The sequence below is a fragment of the Lactuca sativa genome, chromosome 9, assembly GCF_002870075.4.
Source record: "Lactuca sativa cultivar Salinas chromosome 9, Lsat_Salinas_v11, whole genome shotgun sequence".
In the NCBI taxonomy this organism is placed as follows: Eukaryota; Viridiplantae; Streptophyta; class Magnoliopsida; order Asterales; family Asteraceae; genus Lactuca; species Lactuca sativa.
The window spans coordinates 64,447,216-64,471,546 of record NC_056631.2 but is presented as its reverse complement, the minus strand read 5'-3'; the positions used below and the strand labels follow the sequence as shown (position 1 = coordinate 64,471,546).

The following is a 24,331-nucleotide window of genomic DNA, read 5'->3' as shown; positions in this document are numbered from 1 at the left end:
CTCGTACTCTTAGCATGCCTTTCTCATACTCTGCTTACACTTTACCCTTATATTTTCAACTTCTCATGCATTAGCATTCTATTCTAATCTAGAACCAAACAATCCATCACATATGATAGCTTCGTCTATCATCAAGTTCTAACTTTACCGAGAACAATCATCCGGATTATCGTGAGGCTCTTTTAAAGAACTCCCTTACCTTGTTCCACTCATGGAACCCTTCCTCTATCTTCTCTAACCATACAAAATGTCTTTCCCACAAGAATCATTTATCTCTATTCCCGAAGGAATCATGATTTTATTCCCGAAGGAATCATACTCTTATTCTCGTGGGAATTCCAAAAGGAATCATCTTTCTACTCTTCTCATAATCTTTCTTAACATTTGTCACATGGACATCCTATCTCTTTATCTCATCAAGATATCTTTTTCTACTAGTCTAGTACTTAACTCATTAATTGCTTAATCTCTATCTTCGTTTAATGACATATAGGTATTCTACACAATGAAAATAATGTCTAAACATACATACATACTTTTTCTCATGATTATTATATACATAATCAGATTCTATCTTCATCTAACATCTCTTAGGTATTTAACATGATAACCTTCTCATCTAACCATACATACATATTCATTCATAGGATCATCATACATATAATCAAACTCTTTCCTCATCTATGTCTTGTAGGTATTACTCATATACCACTAACTTTAACTCATACATACATAGTTATCTATAAGGTTATAAATCATATAACCTTTCATTACCTTCATCTAATAACCTATGGGAATTTAATCTAATGACATTACATCTAAACATACATGCATATGAATATATAACATATAAACATTATCTAGTAAGAGAATGAGAGCTATAACTGACATTATTAGTTAGTGAAGACTAAATATCCCTTTTTCTTCAAATCTTCCATTGATGCATCTTGATCCATTCTTCTTTTCTCAAGGCCTATCCATACAACATAATCAAGTTCCTTAGAACTTGTCTTGGACTATTAATAGCTTAATTTGTTACATCCCAAAAAACCGTGATAACTTTTTTTCATTTTTATAAAACATTTTCACAAAAACCATAAGATGATCAACCATTGTTTTCAAGTCAAATCTATAGAATCGGAGTATCGAATAATCTCTCAAAACATAAATCCATAGGAGTATGTGTACGATTACGCCTTCACCTTGCCTCGATCATCTGATGCACCCGAAATCATTGAAATCAACAATTATAAGCCAAAGTTTAGTGAGTTCCGCTAAAATACCCCACACAACAATATATATATATATATATATATATATATATATATATATATATATATATGTGTGTGTGTGTGTGTGTGTGTGTGTGTGTGTGTGTGTATAATGTATGCATACCGAGCCCACATTATATAACAATATTTCTAGCTGCTATTCGTGAGGTGAGTCTTCTCACTATATTACTTGTGTAGTAGTGTATGCATGCTGACCAACTGGTCTTACTTGTTGATTGATGTTATTTGTGAAATTGTGTTGCTGATATCTCCTGGACAACTATGAGTCAACGGGACTGCTAATACTTGTTCAAACATCCCAAGATTACAGTCCAAAATTTTCGTTTAAATCATTTAAGAAAATCATAATTCATCAAACATCATAATAAAAATCATAAGTCATGTATCTCAAATCATCATAAAAAATATTGTATCAAAATCGTAAGTCAACATATTAGAGTAAACATCCCAGGCTAAAACATCTTGGTGTGTACAATGCAGTCATCCCGAGCTCTTCTCTTTGGAACTAGAAGTACCTGAAACCAAAACTGAAAATCATAAGGAAGAAGCTTAGTGAGTCTCCCCAAACTACCACATACCATACACATAAACACATACTGCAAAAATTGGGCCTAGCCCGCTACATCGGGCCCCGACCGGTATCGGACGAATTCGGCATCAGGCCCTGCCTGGCATCGAGCCCCTCCCGATATACAAATCTATTTCTACTAGGCATCGCCTCTCTCTGGGCCTCGTCCGCTACACATGCAACATATAATCATAATCAAGGCCCCGCCTACCTTGGGCCCCGCCCCTATTCTGCTACTATTGAGATATGGAACCCCGTCCACACTCGGCCATTGATGAGACATGGGCCCCGGCCCACACTCACCTCCCTACCAGACACATACAAGTATCACAAATACAACAAGTACAACTAAACATGCATTCCTTCCTCAGGTACCACCCGACATCGAACCGTAATTCGTAAACATACATATAAACCTTCCTTGGGCCTCGCCTGGCACCAGATCGTAATCTGGAAGCATATAATCTACATCGGGCTAACCCCGACATCGGATCTACAACTATTATACACTAACATATATAAATGGACCGACATTGGTGCCTTCGACATGTTCCTATTGGAGAAAACTCATCTCACACGCTGACTACAGAATCTCGTGAATAAAACTCTCTCTGCTAGCTGGCAGATCCCTGAATTGCTGATCACTCGACTCCCCGAGATATCGTTACCAACATAATACTTAGTCAATAACTGATAATCCTTTTTAGGATAAAATGACCATTTTACCCCTAGTTAAAGTCCAAGCCAACGCTTGGTCAAAGTCAAAGTCAACAACCCAAGTTGACTTAACTCGCCAAGTCATCCTCCTGACTCGCCGAGTTCCTTCGCTACTCATAGACGTGACAGAACGATTCAAGTCGTCGAGTCCCTCTTCAGACTCGTCGAGTTCTGCCCTGCACTAAATCAGGACAAATCGACTCAACTCATCGAGTCCCTCTCTGGACTCGCCGAGTCCGTCTGTTTGTTTGGACCATCTTAACAAATTAAGCTCTTTACCCTTCAGATCTACACTCTAAACTCCTTATACAATCTGGAAACACTACTAGAGGGGTAAAGTTTCCAACTTTACCCATTAATACCTTTCCTACAAGGATTAAACTCAAACCCTAAGTCCTTAACGCATAGATTCTTGTCCAAAAACCATTGTATTCCAAACTAAGGCGTATTAACATAGATCCAGGCCTTAGACATCGTTTGCTCACATAAAGTTTATGCCTTATCTTCCATGCATGGCCTTTTGGGGCATAAAAGGCCATAATAACTCCTTAAAGCTTGCATGAGGGTTCCAATGGCATAAAGTTTGCACCTTTACGCCTTAACAACCCTTAGTGATCCTAGATCTAATGGAATCCTTGCTTGGGATGTACAAATCCCAAAAGCTATAATTCTTGGACCATAAACCTTCATAAAAGAGAAAGGGGGAGATCTATTGAACTAATTGCCAAGATAGAAACTTGATTACCAGAAAGTGACGGAAATGTGGTGGTGTGGCTGGATGTACTTGCTTCCTCTTGCCTCCCTAAGCTCCTCCTTCTTCCTTAAGCTTCAAAGAACTAAAGAACATTCAATAATGGCTCACTATAGCATTAGGGTTCGAGATCTCGGATTTGGACAATGGAGGCTGTAAATGAGGTCAAGGGATGTGGGTTAAGGATGCTTAAAGAGGGTACAAAACCTGAATTTAGGATTTCCCAAACCTAGACCAACTCGTCGAGTTGGTCCACCAAATCGTCGAGTAGGTCCTCCTACTCGCATACCAATACTCGCTCCTACTCATCGAGTCATCCCCCAGACTCGACAAGTTGCCTTCTTGACTTAGGGTTTTCTTTCCTTTCTTTGGCCTTCTGGATTCCGGGTGTTACAGTTGTATGTAATATTTTGGGAGCTCACTAAGCTTCGTGCTTACAGTTGTGGATTAAATATGTTTTAGGTACTTTAGATGACCGCGTAAAGGAAAACTCTTGACTGCACACTCTGACTTGCATATTTAATGATTTTTCGTATTTTGATACTCTGATTTGGGATAACTGTATTTAATTCACCTCATATTTTTATGAATTGGTTTTATAATATTTGATGTTTTCTCTATTTAAAAACGATTTTTTTTTGGTAAAAAACAGCATGTAACAAATTGGTATCAGAACCCTGGTTTGAGGGATTTGGATGAACCTTCATGGGATTCCAGACTCAAACTAAGTATCTAAGAGTTTTATAAAAACCTTTTTACGAAGTAATGAAGATTAAGAAAAGAATAGAGGAAGCAATGTGTACAGTTAACCAGAGCTCGAAGAAGTAATCTCCCAAAATATTCATATTTGTATCGTATGTTGTATTAGAGTTGACCTATTTGAGGTGATAGAAATGCATGTTATTTGATAGGATAAGGATGCCTTAGGACTTGTAGGATAGGGTTGCCTGATTTAGTGATGTCTTATAGCCTAGGAGATTCTTGTGAATGTTATGCTAGAGTTGAAACTAAGATTGCTAATTGCTTCGTGTATATTGTATGATTGTACATAGTTAGGATTTTACAGCCTTAGAATGCTTAGTTTAGCCTTACTTCCTGCTCCTAGTTCGGTTGTGGATTTAGGGTGGAATATCTTATTCTAATGTTTAAGGGGTCGAGGTTATGTACAACTGGTTTGCGTGGCGCCATTGGCGAGGTTAGCAAAGACTTCTCACATGACATAATCAGTACAGATACATAAGTTACATCATAAAGACCTAATGTTCCTAAATAGTATTGCAGACTATCTCTTAGTCACTCAACATTCTAATCAAGTTCCAATAGCTTAAGACTTGATACTTGTGATGCATATAAACCAAGCATGTCAGGTTGGGAAACCTGGTGAGATACATAGGGATTTCAATCTTACAATATTGATATGATAATATTCCTTAATTATCAGACCTGAGAAACCAACCATTACCATACAATATCCTTACATGCTTACTCTCCTATATATCCATTTCTACTGACCGCCACAAATCCTAGTCCATGATTATTAAGGATAAATTATCTCTCATGATGAACCGTTAAAGGGTTTGACTACACAATTAAGGGATTCCTTGGATTGGTGTAAGTCATGAAGGCATATGATCCATCAGAGTATTTGATGAATACGCTATTCATTTCATCTACGACTGTGAGTAGTGAGCTCATATTAGCAACTTAATTCAAAAGACCATCTAGAATTATCAAGTATTGTCACCTACTATGAGAGGTGACCAGACATACCATTAACAGTTGTCTGATCGGGACCTACCATTTTCGGTCATCCGAGGGGAATACTATAATGTACTCCCATACGGAGCTACTGTACATCAATACCTGATAGTTTCACAGAACATAACCTTACTACCTGTTCCTAGATTACACATATCCTTGTAATGAGACTAGCTAATAACAAACATAAATGAGTTAGGTATGTTACATAATTTAGCATCCTGTTTTGCGAAGTGTATTATTTCGGGATTGTGGGAAATAAATTGATCAAGTAAAGGTATTGGGCTTCAAGGAAATAGAATTTAGACCTTATTGGATGTTGATATTTTTGGTTATGTGATCTAAGCCCTTGGTTTGTGTTTTAAGCCAAGGGGTAAAATGGGAAAATTTATATGTTAAGCTTCTTGCGTGGATTATGGTTTTTATTTCGACATGTATTAAGCTAAAACTAAATAGATAGAAGTGAGGATCTCGTCAATATCTTTCCGCGGATATAAAGATCACCGAAAATAGAGTTGAACGAAGAAGTTATGATTGTTTGAAGTTGAGGTGGATTTGGGTGAAAAGTGTCGCCACAAAGTGGGGATTAGAGCCCACGACGTTGTAGTTGCCACACCACGACGAAGCATGGCCACATCAAAACGGTCGGTTAGGCCCAAGCCCATTGTTTTTAGGGTTTTCAATGTATTTAAGCATAAGGTTATGATGTTTAGACATTTTGTTAGCCTCCATCACCTCTAGAACCCCTTGGGAGAAATCCCAGCCTCCACCTTCAAGATTTAAGCTTCTCCTCTCTCCTCTTTTGGATGTTTTATGCTATTTTGATCAGGTTTAAAGATCAAAAAGGTTATTTTGGTTGCAAGGAATGGTGCTTCAAGATTGGATCCATCAAAGGCACTACATTTTTGGATTATTGTAAGTTTAAAGTTCCGATCTTGCTATCTAGTTCTTTAGATCTTGCCATTGGGGTTTTTGACACTTTTGGTCCATTTTATAGGTGATCTTGGAGTTGAGTGGACCCCAACATCTTTCGATAAGTATAGAATGCTTCTTCAACCTCATGGACTAGGAAACTTATGATCTTTTGCCTTCCTTTTTACTCACGCAAGTTATCTTGGTCCTTTAGGTCATTTTGGTGTATTAAAGTTTATATCTTGAAAGCTTGTGGCATTGTTATGGATAAAGTGGGAAACTTTATCCATCTAAACATCATGATGATTCAGATCTGAATGTTGGAGACTTGGACTTAATGGATTAAGTAGCGAAAGATGCATTTTTGGGTCCCTTTGAGACTTAAAGTCTAGATTTGTGTGGTTTGGACCTTCCTAATGGATAAAATTGGAAACTTTATCCATTATGAGGCTATCTGATGATTTTAGTTTTGGTCCTTATTGTAACATCCCAAGTCAGAAGCTAGAGTTCCAGGGAGTAAAGTGTAAATTAAGTCAGGGACTCGACGAGTAGGTCCTCTTACTCGCCGAGTCTGAGCGGGATTTTGTTACGGGTTAAGTGGCTAACTCGCCGAGTCGGTAGATGGACTCGACGAGTTGGTGCTGAAGGGAGAAAACCCTAATCTCGGAAGTTGTACCTTATATAAAGCACATTATAGCCACCCTCGGCCTCTTTACTGCCCATTTGAGTTCCAGAAACCCTAATTAGTGTGTGTGAGCCTCCATTGTTGAAGTTTGAGCTTGGAAGAAGAATTCAAGAGGAGAAAGTTAGAAGATCAAGAGGCTAGCATCGTGAGATCATTGTAGATCCGAAATCTACTCCTTCTTGGGCACATTTCTGAGGTAACAAGTCGTTACCTTGATTTTTCTCCTTCTAGATCCATTCTTGGTTGTTGTTTTGGGAATTTTAGCTTGATTGGAACCCATTTCAGGTTTAGAGGTTAGATCTGAATTTGCAACTTCAGATCTAGGTTAATAGTGAGCTATGAAAGCTTAAAGCATTAGCCATGGGGTTTGATTTAGAGTATCTTTGTCCCAAAAACCTCCTTATAGCTTGATTGGAGCTTGTTGAGCCTTGCATGCACGTAAAGTTGGAAACTTTACGTGTGAATCTGGCCCTATGAGTCCAGATCTATGTATTAGAAGCAATGAAATGGCCTGAAATCGTCTGAATGAAAATGTTACGTATGGACTCGGCGAGTCTGGGAGATAACTCGGCGAGTCGGGCTAGATATCAGACTTGAGTCGCAGAGTAACTTGGCGAGTCACATGGGTAGACTCGGCGAGTTGTATGATGATGGGCAGGAACTCGACGAGTTGGAAGAACAACTCGGCGAGTCTGATGAAGATTGCCTTGGACTCGGCGAGTCGGTTCGCGGAGCCCCATTCCCTTTTAGTTAAAGCCATGGATTAGTGATTTGGGTGGGGACTCAGTGAGTTGGTCAGGATGGAACTCAGAGATCGTTGGACTCGACGAGTCTTGGGGCGACTCGGCGAGTTAAGTGTGTTATGAGAGTTTTCTGGATAAGGGAACTCGGCGAGTCGACGGGGTGAGTCGGCGAGTAGAGTCAACCAGGAAGGTTGACTTTGACTTGGACTTGGACCAAGGGTTGACCAGTTTGACTTCCATGGGTATTTTGGTAATTATTGGTGTTTATTGGTTTGGTTATTTGGTAATGATCAGTGGTGGAGTTCGTGCTGGTGGTCGGAGCAGCGTGGTCTTATTTCTTCAAGTCGGCAGTTGCAGGTGATTTATCCTCACTATACTAAGGGGTCTAAGGCAGCAAGGCCGACCCATTGGATTTGATATCCTAGTAGTCATTGATATGTTGAGTTCAGTTAGTAATGCATGCCAGTTGATATGCTAGTCGGGTAGATCTGTAGGACTGCCTGTGATACTGATTGATTACCTATATGTGCATTTATCTGTTACATGTTGACATGTTATGTGGGATGGGTTGAGGTTGTACTACTCCGTGCGGTAGCCAAAAAACCCTAGAGTATTCCAGATATGAGTTGAGGGGCCGGTTGGCATTCCAGACCCATACTGAGGACTTGGGAGTATTCCAGATATGAGCTGAGGGCCCGGTAGGCATTCCAGACTCATACTGAGGACTCGGGAGCATTCCAGATACGAGTTGAGGGCCCGATAGGCATTCCAGACTCGTACTAAGGGATCGATGGCATTCCAGATACAAGCTGAGGGCCCGGTAGGCATTCCAGACTCGTACTGAGGGCCCAGGGGTAATCCAGCTTGTAAATCTATGGACCCAGTAAATGTTGTTCTGTTTTGATTGATATGATATGTTAAAGTTGATATTGCTATGTGGACTGTATGTGTATCGGTATTTTGGGGGTAACTCACTAAGCTTTCGGGCTTACGGTTTCAGTTTATGGTTTCAGGTGCATCAGAGAATTGTGGCAGGGCAAAGGCGTGATCATACAACTCCTCACTTTTTATGACTATGTTTCTGGGCTACTCAGATATTCTACATTTTGAAAACAAGTTTGTAATTACTAATGGTTTTTGGGTTCTTTAAAAAGTTTTAAATTGGCTTGAATTTTTGGGTGTTACAAGTTGGTATCAGAGCCTTGGTTTGAGTGAATTGGAGGAACACTCGTGTGACTCCAGTCTCAAATCAAGGAAAAGATTTTCAAAATGATTTTAAATGGTTTACAAAATAAGTAATGGAGGATGCAGGGTGTACGATCAGCCGGTGCCAGTTAGTAAACCCCAAAATACCATACAGTTATTGGATTATGTGATGTGTTAGAACAACATGCTAGTACTAGGCTAGGGATCTTCGGGAATTGCATGATAAAATTTTCTGATTACATGACGCATGCTAGCCTAGGGTTTCCTTTATATGAGATTGACATCATTACTGTAGTTGTTTAGTGTATGCATCACGGTTATACATAATTAAGATCTTATAGCCTGAGAATGTTTGATTTGGCCTTATGTTCTGTTCTTGTTTGATTGGGAGCTTAGGGTAGGATTGGATATTTGAAAGTCTATAGGGTCCAACGTTATGTATGGATAGCATACACTAGTGCTGCAGGGTTGGTGGAAGTTTCATGGATGGGTGGGTTCTGTGAGGCCGGGAGGCCATTTATGAGATATTTAGCATTCCTCTAGGAGTGAGGATTGAGCGCTCGCCATGTTGTGTATTCAGTTAGGGCGTTGTGGTAATACTTGAGACAAATATGGGTAGGTGTGGAAGGTAGTAGGGGCCCATACTACTGAAAGCACATGACCCATACGCGTAGCAAGGAAGTCACAACCCCTGGGGTTTGGTTGAGAGTTGGTTCCCTGTCATTATACAGGCTATTAGAGATCTTTCTGGTGTTATCAGAATGTTGATTGCGAGACGTCTTGAGACCAGATCTGGGTCAGGATTGAGAGTTGGCAGCCAGGATAGGCCAGTGTTGTCATAGGATCGTGTCAGTGAGATCATCCGAGAGGAGGTGATCGAGGTTGTCTAGGGATAGTTTCCAGAGATGTTTGGGTCTATCAAGACTGCCAAGGTTGAGTATTTTTATGAGCGCTATGCAGCCATTGCCGAGACGGTTGCCGCTGCAACTATAGCAGTTGTAACGACGGCAGGGGGAGGATCCGGTCGAGGTTTTCAGTATCAGTACTTCGATAATATGAAGCCCCCTACTTTTGATGGAGTTTAGGATCTGATCATTTCTATGAGATGGTTGTCGGACGTGGAGGGGTGTTTCTTCACGTGTTCATGCCCCGCGGATCAGAGAGTGAGGTATGCTCTGAACCTTTTGAGGCTCGGGGAGAAGGATTGGTGGAGGTTGACTACGGGATCTTATTCGGATGCTTAGCGGGCTGCGGTTGCATGGGATCAGTTCCGGGAGATGTTCGATACCCGTTATGTTCCACGGGTTGAGAGGGAGAGGTTGGCCCAGGAGTTCTTGGAACTGAAGCAGGATTCGGAGTCGATGACGAGATCACCAGGATGTTCACTGAGAGGGCAATGTTTTGCCCTGAGTTTTCTTCGGAGCAGGCTCAAATGTCTCGATATGTGAGTATGCTCAAGAGGGATACCAGGCAGTTGTGTCTACACAGAGGTGCGAGACTTTACCGGAGTTTGTAGGTCTGGTGATGCGTTCCGCAAGTGTGGGAGAGAGGAGCATTATGCGAGGGATTGTTGGCATTCAGCCCTAGTTCAGGATTTGAGGATTTATTATCATTGCCATCAGGTTGGTCACTTGAGGGCCAACTGTCCACAGCTCGTTTCCAGATCGGTGCAGGTTCCAGCACCGACCACTTTGAGGACTACTGGCGGGGGCCAGGGTGGAGCGGAGCCTCCGAGGGCTTAGGGTTGAGCTTTTCAGGTTATTGCCGAGGAGGTCGAGTATAGCATTTGCAATTTGAGGAGTGTTCATATGAGGGTCGAACTCCCTTAGATTTCGAGATGTGCGATGTCGGGATGTGATTTCGTAAAGGTTGCTCGTTTTAGAGGAAATCAGTTCATGGATAAGGAGGATATGTTGAGTAGGGTTGTTTAAGTGACGCCGGGTGGGTCACCGGTGGTTGGAAGTCGGTGCTCTAAGTGGGGAGAATAGGAAAATTCTTGAGAGGATCGACAAGTATTTGAGGTTGATTAGCTGTTTGGGATTCAATAGTGTCTCAGTCAGCCAAGAATGTGGGTTGGTATTAGTAAGTGGCAGTCAAATGGAGCGGGGTACAGACCAAGGTTTTCAGAAAAGGTGATTGGTTATGGGAGGCCTAGGATTAGGCCGGGATTTGAGTATATAGAATGGAGTTAGAGTTCGAAACCCCTTGAGGGCTAGAATAGTATGTATGGGAGAGATTCCCGGGAAGGATAGTTCGGGACGATGTATGATAGTTTGAGCGGTCCAGACAGGCTGAAGGCCCTGGAGGGCGGTCCAGACATGCTGAAGGTTCCGAGAGTGGCCCAGAGTGGATGAAGGCCTGGTAAGGCGGTCCATTCATGCTGAAGACTCTGTATGGGTTGATAGATCTACATGAGGAGACGAATTGAGTGTGTTGCGATGCAATAGCAAACAAGAGGTCTGGCCCCGGGTATTGATCATGTTAGTAAAAAGGTGGTGTATGGACTTCGATAGCCCTTGTGATCAGATTCAGAGTATATGTGATGCATGGAATAACGGTTACTCTACAAGGGATAGTGTAGAGTGGGGTGTGAGCACCGTGGCACTTGTTGTTGTGGCAAGGTCGTCGAGCAGGTTTCCTTAGATATGGAAAAGGAAGGGTATGTAGCTCCGGGAAGGAGTGTTGGTTCACTACAGTGGAAGTAGTAGTGTGGATGGATGATTGAAATTATTCCAATTATGATTATTGAGCATTGTGTTTGTATCAGTGGTATGGAAGCACATCCGGGTTGGGTGTCCGTTGAGGTCGCGGAAGAATTTCGGAAGGGATGAGTCTTGGATTTTCAGTAAGGTTGTGATTAGGAGGTTATGTATGTAGTGGTATTTCATCCAGGGGATGTCTAGAGGTATCTTCAGTGTGTCGGGTTTTTCCAGCCCAAGGATGTTGGATCAGGTTCAATATGTGTATATGTTTGCAGATGGGAGCTCATAGGAGTTGCTCAGGAGCTGTAGGATTATCATCCTGTTAGCATGGAAAGAAAAGGTCGTTTCAAGAAGAAATCAAGATGAGTTCCCAGTAGTGCAATTCAATGGAAGTAGTGTTGGTTTGGGCAGGGGGTGACGGATTGGTACCGGGTCAGGACCGGTGGTTTGTAATGATATCTAGTTTCGCATGAGGCGAATGAGTGGGCAAATTTGGAAATAAGAATGTATCCTCTAGGTGACCCTAAGTTGATATGTGTTGTTATCAGTAGGAGAAATTCGATAGCCGGTTTGGAGAAATTGTCAGAACTCTACAGAGAAAGAGTTGGATTCTATGAGATTTGATGGTAGTGTTTGGAGGAGTCTGATTCAGTTGAGATCCGAAGTTGCATTGTGGGATTATTATTTTGGAATTTTGTGCTGCAGTGGGCTTCGAGGACGAAGCCTAATTTAAGTGGGGGAGAATTGTAACATCCCAAGTCAAAAGCAAGAGTTCCAGGGAGTAAAGTGTAAATTAAGTCAGGGACTTGACGAGTAGGTCATCTTACTAGCCGAGTCTGAGCGGGATTTTGTTACGGGTTCAGTGGCCAACTCGACAAGTTGGTGCTGAAGGGAGAAAACCCTAATCTCGGAAGTTGAACCTTATATAAAGCATATTATAGCCACCCTTAGCCTCTTTACTGCCCATTTGAGTTCCAGAAACCCTAATTAGTGTGTGTGAGCCTCCATTGTTGAAGTTTGAGCTTGGAAGAAGAATTTAAGAGGAGGAAGTTAGAAGATCAAGAGGCTAGCATCGGGAGATCATTGTAGACCCGAAATCTACTCCTTCTTGGGCACATTTCTGACGTAACAAGTCGTTACCTTGAGTTTTCTCTTTCTAGATTCATTCTTGGTTGTTGTTTTGGGAATTTTAGTTTGATTGGAACCCATTTCGGGTTTAGAGGTTAGATCTAAAGTCGCAACTTTAGATCTAGGTTAATAGTGAGCTATGAAAGCTTAAAGCATCAGCCATGGGGTTTGATTTAGAGTATCTTTGTCCCAAAAACCTCCTTATAGCTTGATTGGAGCTTGTTGAGCCTTGCATGCACGTAAAGTTGGAAACTTTACGTGTGAATCTGGCCCTATGAGTCCAGATCTATGTATTAGAAGCAATGAAATGGCCTGAAATCGTCTGAATGAAAATGTTACGTATGGACTCGGTGAGTCTGGGAGATGACTCGACGAGTCGGGCTAGATATCAGACTTGAGTCGCATAGTAACTCGGTGAGTCACATGGGTAGACTCAGCGAGTTGTATGATGATGGGAAGGAACTCTACGAGTTGGAAGAACAACTTGGCGAGTCTGATGAAGATTGCCTTGGACTCGGCGAGTCGGGTCACGGAACCCCGATCCCTTTCAGTTAAAGCCTTGGATTAGTGATTCGGGTGGGGACTTAGTGAGTTGGTAAGGATGGAACTCAGAGATCGTTGGACTCGGCGAGTCTTGGGGTGACTCGGCGAGTTAAGTGTGTTATGAGAGTTTTCTTGATAAGGGAACTCGGCGAGTCGACGGGGTGAGTCGGCGAGTAGAGTCAACCAGGAAGGTTGACTTTGACTTGGACTTAGACCAAGGGTTGACCAGTTTGACTTCCAAGGGTATTTTGGTAATTATTGGTGTTTATTGGTTTGGTTATTTGGTAATGATCAGTGGTGGAGTTTGTGCTGGTGGTCGGAGTAGCGTGGTCTTATTTCTTCAAGTCGACAGTTGCAGGTGAATTATCCTCACTATACTAAGGGGTCTAAGGCACCAAGGCCGACCCATTGGATTTGATATCTTAGTAGTCATTGATATGTTGAGTTGAGTTAGTAATGTATGCCAGTTGATATGCTAGTCGGGTAGATCTGTAGGACTGCCTGTGATACTAATTGATTAACTGTATGTGCATTTATCTGTTACATGTCGACATGTTATGTGGGATGGGTTGAGGTTGTACTGATATGTGTGGTAGCCAAGAAACCCTAGAGTATTCCAGATATGATCTGAGGGCCCGGTAGGCATTCCAGACCCATAATGAGGACTCGGGAGTATTCCAGATATGACTTGAGGTCCCGGTAGGCATTCCAAACTAATATTGAGGACTCGGGAGCATTCCAGATACGAGTTGAGGGCCTGGTAGGCATTCCAGACTCGTACTAAGGGCTCGATTGCCTTCCAGATACGAGCTGAGGGCCCGGTAGGCATTCCAGATTCGTACCGAGGGCCCAGGGGTAGTCTAGCTAGTAAAGCTATGGACCCAGTAAATGTTGTTCTGTTATGATTGATATGATATGTTAAAGTTGATATTGCTATGTGGACTGTATGTGTATCGGTATTTTGGGGGTAACTCACTAAGCTTTCGGGCTTACTGTTTCAATTTATTGTTTCAGGTGCATCAGAGGATTGTGGCAGGGCAAAGGCATGATCGTACAACTCCTCACTTTTTATGACTATGTTTCTGGGATACTTTGATATTCTACATTTTGAAAACAAGTTTGTAATAACTAATGGTTTTTGGGTTGTTTAAAAAGTTTTAAATTGGCTTGAATTTTTAGGTGTTACACTTATGGTTTAATCTCTTATTGAAGAAAAGCTTTTCATAATGAGGACCACGGCGGTGGCCATCAGTTTCCACGACGTGGCTATTGGGGATTTATCGTCTTTTTGTCAATTTTTGTGCCATAACGTGGTTATGGACGGCCACGACATGGCAGTTAACTGAAGTCAACTTTGACCATTGACTTTTGGTCGTTAACTGTATTGACCGGTTTGAATTTGGTCAAATTTGGGTAGAATTAAGTATTTGACAAAGGATTGGTTTCAGTTTGGCTTTAGGAAGCTTGGGTTGGTTGTTCTGTTGTTGAGGTAGTTGTTGGGCTTTTTTGAATAGTTCAGGTGAGTCTCTTCACTGTACTCATGGGTCGAAGGCACGAATGCCAACCCACTAGATTATGTTTGTATGATGATATTTGTCTTTATGACACTTGCTGATATGCTTGCATGTGATTGTTGTCTTTGTGACTCTTGTTGATATGACCGTATGCTTAGGTGTATGGGGTGAATAGACCCGTTTCGGTTGAAAAACACCAAAGGAGTTGAAATAGAATCGGTGTAAAATAGACCCATATCAGTTGTAAAATATTGAAGGAGTTGAAATAGGCTCGGGGGGGGTGAGATAGACGTGTTCTGTTTGAAAAAAACCAAACGAGTTGAAATAGACATGAGGGTGAAAAAGACTCGGTTGAGCTATGAGCTATTAGGTCTGTATGGTGTGAGGTATTTTGGGTAAATCACTAAGCTTTCTGCTTACGGTTTATGTTTAAAATGTTTTCAGGTACTTCTGGTTTCAAAGGAAGGGTCCGACTTGATCGCACTGCATCCACTAAAGATTTTATTCTACAATGATTGTTTAAGATTTTACTCTAATGTTTTGAGAATACTTTTACCTTGCTCATCCTTTGGGATAATGAATGAATGGTTTTGACTTATTTAAAATGAATATTTGTTGGGTCTTAAGTGTTGCGACATTGTGGGCTTATAGTTTAGTCTGTTTTGTATCCGGTTTAGGCCTGTCCACCAGGTTATTTATTATTAGGGTTTAGCTATTTAAAGTTCATGCATGCACCATATCTTGAAATTGACAATCTTGTAAACCCTACTAAGCCTTTAAAGTAGCAGTTGTTCATCGAGCTCTTCTAAGGTTGTGATTATTAATCATTTGACATAACTTGTTCTTTATTCTGCGTTCTTGATTATTTATCTGTTTGAATCTATTTGATCACTCAAATTTTATTCTTAACAATTAGTATCAGAGCAGGAGACTGTGTAATCCATACACATCTCTTCTGTTAAAGAGTTTTTAGGGTTTCTGCTTTAATAGGATTTGTAGTTTGTCATCTTCTTTGATTTCATCGATTACAAATGTTGAATCTTGATCTTTATTTTACCCTAAACTCATTTTTAGGTTTACACATTTGGTTCTTACAGGTTTTTATTAAATCAACAACATGCAGCCTGTCGATTCCCACGCTAACTCAATAAATCTCTCAAGAAGCATTGGATCTACCACAAGGATCCCTATACTCTTTCCGAATGATTATGAAGTGTGGGCACTACTTTTGAATATTATGTACTTGGTTTTGAACACAATGGCTCATTGATATGGGAAGCCATGACCATGCAATCATTCTATCATACTGGAACAAGGAGAGAAATAAAGACTTAAGCTGATTATAATAATCTTCTTCTTCAAGTCAAAGATGTTCCGCAGGATGAGAAAGACAAGCTAATCATCAACATTAAGGAAATAAGGATTATTAGGTTTGCTTTGCCCCAGACACATTTCGTTTGGTAAGTTCCTGTAATACAGCAAAAGCCACTTGGGATAGGCTCAAAGAACTTTACTCGAGTGATGCTAATCTTGAGCACTCTAATCAAACGCTCATGCTTTCGGAGTTTGGAGCCTTTGTTCAGATGCCATAGGAAAGTCTCGACCAAATGTTCAACCGCTACAATCATCTTCTAAGCAGGATGATGAAACACAAGATTGGACGTGAAGTGATAGAATAAAAAGTCACGTTCATGAACGGGTCGAGATCTGAATGGAAAGTTGTGGTGTCGACGGCTAAAGCGCATGAGCAGTTCAAAAACTACTATCTGAAAAAGCTTGTTGGTATTCTTAGGTCACATGAAGATGAAGTGACAAAGGAAGGAAAATGTCGTTTTTGGAATGGGTTCTTTGACCCTAGTTGCAAAGGGCAAGAAAGTTACAGAGGAAGAAGCTTCAGATTCTGATCTCTCCGATTGTGAACTCTCAAAGGAAGAGTATGTTATGATGGTGTTTAACCCAAGAAAGTTTGCAAAGAAAAACTTCAGACGCAACAACAACCGAAACTAGCAGGGTAGTTACAGTTCTGAGAAGGTAAATGATGAGAGTGCTAATAACTCTCAAAAGGAAGAAGCGAAGAAGGAAAAGAAGCTAACGGGCGACTATGGCTATGACTGTAATTATTGTCATGACAAAAATCATCTAGCAAAGGAATGCATGCTGAGGAGAATGAATGAGAAGAAGGAGGAGGAGGAGATAACGCTAAACCTACTTTAATTGTGTAGGAACAGGATGATCAGTTTAGAAGAGTCGAAGTGTGGTCGACTGACTCTGAGGACGAGGAGGTTCGTAGGCCAACTCACGGGAGAAGCTTTGTGGCGAAAGAAGATGTTTCGCAGTTCAGTGGAAGATGCTTGATGGTCAGCAATAACATCTCAGAGGGAAGGGGCTACGCTACTGATAATGGCCAAGTCTCGGATAACTGCTTCGCCACGAAACCAGTCCCATAGCAGATAAGCGAATGTGAGAGGATGATCAACAAGGTACACTCTATTATTGATTCTTTAAATATCCCTATCTCTCGGTATGAAACTGAACTTGATGATTTAAATTTTACAGTCTCTAGTTTAGGTGATAGTTTAAAAAGAACCCGTCATAATAATTCTAACTTAACCGATCAACTTGGCAGAGTAACGTCAAAAAGTGAAGAGAAGAGCATATGATTTGAGAAGTTAGAGTCAGAGTTGTCTAGGTCTAGGGACAATTTAATTTATTCGCAACGAGACAATTTGAGGTTGTTGAAACAAAGAAACATTTTTTGTTTAATTGCTAAAAGACTTTATTCTAATATTACCCAATTACATCTTGATTGCGAAATTAGAAAGAAAATCCATAAGATGATTTTCCCTTTCTTAAATTAAAAGAAGACGAAATCGACGCTGATTGTTACAGGTGTGAATATATCGTCTCATCTGACGAAGTCTCAGATGCTTATATGATAAGACTAGACAAAGTTGAATCTTACTTGCAGTCCAAAAGATCACAAAAAGTATTGAAACAACGTTTAGATGAAAATAACAAAGAGAAAATTAAATCTAATAGTCCTCGTTGACTCATTATGCCTATTTGTTCCAAAAAAAGACTCACTTAAGTAGTATTTGCTAATTGAGTCCTTGTTATCTAGATCCAATGATGAGCCTTTTTTAGAGATGAGTTTTAAGAGAGGTTTTTAAATATCGAATGTTTTAGAGAGATGTATACCGAAGGTTTGAAAATGATGAAAAATTAAGAAGATTGTTGTTATTTATTTTAATCGAAAGGGGATTTAAAATTTGAAATAAAAAAAAAACGATATATTATTTTGAAAAATTGTAAAAATAAAAATAAAAATAAATAATAATAATAATAATTTTCATCTTTAGCCTACGTCAACGGGTCGGCCGAAGCGTGCCAAGTTGAAGAGGAGGAGGAGGTGTTTGACGAGGCACCTCAGCTATGTCCAGGGCCGGCCCAAGCCCAGGGCGAGCTGGGCCACAGCCCAGGGCATCATAATAGAGGGGGCAGCAGGCTGGTTCATCACTAATGAGTATAGTCGAATTATTTGCGCCTAAATTTTACCTGGTCTGGTCTGGTACTTTCGATGATGTCTGCAAGGCGGCAAGGGGAGTAGAGTGAAAAATTAAACGCGGTGATATAGCAATCTGTTGCCAATCACGAATCACAAATGAAAGCAGAAGTCGAGGAGTCCCTTTTCATGAAAAAAAAAACCCTGCAAAGGGAATCACTAGGAACGTCAAAAATATAAATCCATCTTGATGCAAATGGTAAAACGCAATCACTATTGTCGATTACCGATTGAATAGCTCTCTTTTTACTTTCGAGATGGATCGGTTGATTACACGTATATTTCTTTATAGCATCTCTCTTTTTATCTCTATCTGTTTCTGATTTACTAAATGCCGTCAATTTCTGATTTATCCATTCGGTATTCATAAACACAATTGCTAACTTTATTAGGTTTAGAGATAGAATTTGGAATGATTGATAATCTGTCTATCAAGTTACTTAATATTCCAATCGGAATGATCGTAGTTACTTAATATTCCAATCGGAATGATCGTAGATATCTATTTTTTTAATGATTTGAATACATAGTTTATTTATTAGGTTTGTTTTTTTGTGGAAAACTTAATATATCACGTGATTATTGGCTTATTGCTAAACCTAGCAGCCGAATGCTTTTAGGTGCTTATTGTATAATAGGTTACTAGTTAATATCACCACCGATATCCAGCTTTGCTTATAGTTTAAAGCTTAATTCTACCTTTTAGATCTAGTGGAGTTTTTGTGTGCTGTTGTTGCTTTGTTTTTGTTTGTGTTTCCCTTAATAAAATCACCGCCACAAGCACATTCATCAATAATCTAATTAATTTATTAAAATCATATTCAACAACTATTTACTTATTTTATGCTTTCTATTATTTGAAATACTCATAGTATCCGAATTTTTTGATATCCGAATCATAGTGTATAGATACTAATGTACGTAGTAGATACTAATGGGCATTAAAAAGTCTTTTTGCCCGGGGCATGAAAAAACTATGGACCGGCCCTGGCTATGTCGAACCCATTTAGTCTAGCCTTATGGATGCTCTAGAACTTTTGATGTCTGATAAAATTTGTCCTACATTCACCTGTCGTATTACACCAAGTTGACGTGCTAGCCGATTTTTAGTACATCTAACAACTAACACATGGTTAAGCAACGTTAAGAAAAACATCTATTTATGGTTATTCATGGTGTTTCTGGAAGTTCGAACAAAAAAAAAATTGAGACTCAAGCGGAACAGTTCAAACAAAACAACCTCCAACACTCTTATTTCTAAACATTCTGTGCGACTATGGAAATGGAAGTTAATTATTCAGCGAAAGGATCAACAGGAGGAATCTCTCCGGTGAAAGATTCCGACGGAGGCAGCTCCAAATCCTCCTGTGGACGGAAAAACACCTTCTCATCCAACACCGTTTCTTCCGTCGTGCATGTCACCGCCGGCTCCTCCGACTTCTGTTCACCGGCCGGGACGAATACCCCAGTCTCCGGATCAGGCTCCCAATATTCTTCTGGTTTATCTGTGATCTCTCCTACAGCAGAGACCTCACACTCCACCTCATCTTCTACTTCCTTCTCGTACGCCGATTCATGCAATCTCCTCCTGCAACAATATCAAAAGGGAAACAAGATGAAATTCGTCATCAAATCAAAGCAAGGAAATAAAATCTGAAGTTACCTGAAGGTGGAGAGGGAGAAGCAGAGTGAAGGAGGAGTCAGAGTGCGTAGATTGTTGCTTATGATGAGCTTCCCAGCCATGGCACCTTCGATTGATGTTTGATATGGATATGGACGATGTATCTATAGATATACATATATAGATATACTGTGAATACAGCAACCGACTCTCTGGTCCACTGTGTGTGTGTGTGTGACTGTGTGTTTTAAATATATAAACAATAATAAGTTATCTGACTATGTTAAAAGCTACAGGTGCCACCTCTTTCTTTGTTTTTTATTTTATTACCTCAATCTCAACACTTAATTTCTTCCTTTTTAGACACATGAGCGCTTGATCACGTGTTAGAATAACGGAAGTAACATTTGAAGTTTAAGCTGGTGTTTCTTTATGACTTGACACATTTAGTAACAACAGAATTTAATAGGTGTTCTTTTTAGCCAAAAAATATCCTAATGGTTTAACTATTAAGTTTGGGATCTTTCTCTTTCTCACTTTTTTAAACATCAATATTCTATTAATAATTGGCCAATATAGTAATATCAAACTATAATGTTTATCATGAAAATGTATAGTTGTTAATTTAATGAAATTTGAGGTTTGCATTATGGATACATGTATCTTAGATATCATAAAAAAGCAAGAAAAGAAAATCATTGTAACATCTATGATCTCAAAAAGGTATTAAAGTTTATTGTGGGTGCTAAATTATCTATGTCAATTGATTATTAAAAATGGACAAACTTATAGCTTTTATAATCGGCCTTTATTGTTGTATTCTAAACATACATAGTTCTATACAGATTCAAGATTGTTTTTTTAGATTTATAAATGAAAAAAATGTTATATTTAGGTAAATTATATTATTAAATAAAAGGTAATCTATTGAGTCATGCCATGGAAAAAAAGAGTATGTATTGGTCGTTCAATAAATAAAGTAAATTATAACTGAAGTGAATAAATACAGTAAATTATAAATTAAGTGACTCTGGTGTACGATGATATGGAGTTTTGGATTCTTATATATCGAAGTAATTTGTATCATTCACTTGGGAGTGAATCTGTATCAAATCATTTTGGAATTTGGTGATCTTATCAAAAATGCAAAAATAAGATTAAGAAACAATATTATTAAAAAAAAATCTTCATTTCTCTAGGATTGATTGCTCTAAAAACCATGTTATTTCAAAAGTAAGATGAAGTATGTGAGGAACTATTGTTAAGGATATTTGCACACGGCTTACGGATGGCATTACTCTCTCACATTTGATCCATGCCAATAATGCGCTTTTTATTAGTCATTTTTTCTAGAATATCACTAGGTTATTTTAGTATAATGAAATTTATAAATATTATCAATGGATTTTGCAAGATTACTAATGGAGTTTAAGTCTTGATCTTAGACAAGTTAGAAGGTGTGAAGTGCATGCATGTATAAAATGAGTTTGGTATCAGTCCGACCAAATGGTGGGAGTCAAGAGTGTTGGGGTACTAGGGACAGCCCCTAGCGGGATCCAAGTGGCACTGGCAGCGGCTAAGCCTGAAATGTTACTGTTAGCCAAAATTTTACTTTAATAAGGAAATTATTAAGGAAAATATTAGTTTCGAATTATGTTTCTTGATATCATCCGAAACTTACATCCTGTATTCTATAAGATATAATGAGCATCTAATGTTGATTTACTGGTTACCTTTCATAGTAAGAAGAATTCGAATTCATATAAATCTCTAGTTCTTGATTTTTATCAGTGTCTTCATTTGAATTTGTTCCCTAAAATATTTTCCCCATAATTTTGACTTTGTGATACTCAGACATAGAGTCGAAATATCAAATATGAAAAGTTTTATACATGATTCTTCAAGTAATACAGGAAACTTCTTGATTCCAAAAACAATCATATTCTTCCAACACCCCAATAATCACTATTGTTTGAATGTTTCATTGTTTCTACCTTTGTGTATGTTAAAAAATTAATATCCAAAAAAGTAAGTTGTTGGGTTTCAATGTGCAATTCTTGGTGGTCGAGGAGATGATGAATTTTATTGGTTGTGAGGCTTCTAAAGCATCATGTTCTTACATTGGTTTGAAATTGGGAGCTAACATATCTAAGATCGAGTCTTAGAATGGGGTGATCAGAAAAGTAACCACCAAGCTCTCCAAGTGGAAGGTGAAAACTCTTTGAGTTATGGTAGATTGATTTTGATCGGTTCATGTTTGGGATCTCTCCCTACCTATTTTATGTCTGTTTTCAAGGCTCTGGATGTTGTTTTTAGAGACATGGAGTTCCTACAAAATATGTTCTTTTTAGGCAATTTGGTGGTCTCAAGGTCATAAACTCGTTTGCTTCTAACCATGCTCTTCTTTTTAGTGGGTTTGGTGATTCCGGTTGTAACGTCCCAAAAATGCCAGTAATTTTTTTTTCATTTTAACACAAACAGTCATATAACCAATTGTTCCAAAACCAAACAAAGTAAAAATGTATTTTCAAACATCAGAGTATCTCAAAAGTAATCAATGCGGAAAAATCCATCAGGGGATGCGGTGCAATCAAGCTGGGCCCTTCCCTTTAGAACTGGATGTACCTGAAATGTTTAAACCACAAAACCGTAACCACACAGCTTAGTGAGTTCCCTAAAATCCCGCATACCGTACATATCAATTAGCCCAGCCCGCATAGTGGGCCCTTCCCATAATAACGGGCCCAGCCCCACATACAAATAGGTCTAGCCTAACATACAAATGGGCTCAGTCCAACATATCAACAAGCCCAACCCAACATGTATACCAATGGGCCTAACCCAACACACAATGAAAAAGCCACAAAGAAAGCTAACATCCTACACAATATAGTGAGAGGATTCACCTATCTCACGAAATTGGCTAAATAACAATTCAAAGCCCCGCAAAAGATGCTACAACACTCTTATCAAAACATACAAATTCCAACCTTAGTCTACACACTAAAACCATCAATCTTGACCACAAGTCAACCTAGGTCAACAAGTCAAAGTCAATAGTCCAAAGTAAAAAATCAAAATTGTCAACAACAAGCCTCCACGTTGTGGCCTCCCTTTGGCCACGTCGTGGCGCAAAAAACAACAAAACAACTGATGATTCTGTAGTCTCCACACCTTGCTAGCCTAATGGTCACGCCATGGGAACTGGGTCTGAACAGCTTAATGAGCTAAGCTATTTTCTTCCAATTTCAAGAGCTCTAAAGCTTAGATCTGGTCCTTCCCAAGGTCTTGATGGATAAATTTTCCAACTTTATCCATTAAGACATAGCAATGTGAAAATATCTCTAAACCTAGGTCCCCTAACACATCATGAAGCATAACTTAACCAATAAGATCTTAATCACCAAAGTTTCTCAACTAAATTTTTCCATAAAGCTTTCCTACACCAAGAGAACCATGAAAGTGGGTGCTTTATTGACATGCATGTCTCTCCATTTTTAGGCCACACACATCAGAGAAATGAGCTTAAACTTTTGCATGGGACCAAGTACTGCAACTTTATGGAATCCACTCCTTCAAACACTCACAATCATGAAGAAAAGGGAAAGGGAATCTAGAGCTAGAAGCATATCACCAAAATGCTAGGATCTTGAACACTTACAAAGGTGTAGTGAATGATGATAAGGATTACTTGTTGGATTTCACACTAGAACACTTTATTCTTCTTCTTCTTCTTCTTCTTCAAGCCACTAAAAGTTCCAAAGTAAACCAAGGATCACCTAAAGGGATTAGGGTTAGGGCTTATGGTTTAGGGAATGATGGAGGCTGAGAAATATGACCTAGAATGGGGGTTAAGGTGTTTATATATGTGAGAAACCCTCAGGTTTTGGGCTGTAGCGACTGCCATGCTATAACCATCCTTCGCCACATCGTGGAGCCCACCAAAAGGTATGTTCCAAAATTGACCTTGCCATGTCCTGGCATGGAGTTTATCCCAAAAACTCCACCTTTGATCCCGCTAAGTTTCAAGCTAAACCCATATGGAAAACATGTGTTATAACTCCCCCCCCCCACTTAAACTAGATTTCGTCCTTGAAATCATTCCTTACAACTTACTTTACTACACCGGTTAGCCCTGACCGAACTCTCTTGATAACAAAACAGAATTGAGAAATCATCTCACACAGACGACCACCTTTCGCTACTGCTACTCAATCGGTATTGGGTTTATTTCACCCCCTTTTCTTTCTTTCAACCGGCATTGGGTCTATTTCATCCCCTTCGGTCTCTTTCAACCGGTATCAGGTCTATTTCACCTCTACATCTAAGCATACAATCACATTAGTAAGAGTCACAAAGACAACAAGCATGTGCAGGCATAATAGTAATGGTCATAAAGACAACTATCATCCTACAAACATAATATAGTGAGCCGACATTGGTACCTTTGACCCACGAGTACAATGAAGGAACTCACCTATCGAACGATGATCAACTGCAACTGCTAATACTACTGTGAACAAATGATGCTACCAACCACCTATACAGCCATATAAAGTACACCCTTAGCTTCTCCTCCAAGACTAGGGGTTTAACCAAAAGTCAACGTAAATCAAAAGTCAACAGTCA

General features: G+C 39.7%; 1 protein-coding gene across 1 annotated transcript; it reads right to left on the bottom strand.

Annotated features, from left to right (window-relative positions):
* Window positions 1-19,224: 19,224 nt before the first annotated feature.
* On the bottom strand, window positions 19,225-19,907 carry LOC111879580 (late embryogenesis abundant protein At5g17165). Its single transcript, XM_023876072.3, has 2 exons — window positions 19,745-19,907; window positions 19,225-19,669 (listed from the first exon to the last, which is right to left on the bottom strand). Exons 1-2 carry the CDS (start codon window positions 19,822-19,824, stop codon window positions 19,375-19,377), a joined length of 375 nt encoding a protein of 124 aa, XP_023731840.1. The 5' UTR covers window positions 19,825-19,907; the 3' UTR covers window positions 19,225-19,374.
* Between the last annotated feature and the right edge of the window lie 4,424 nt (window positions 19,908-24,331).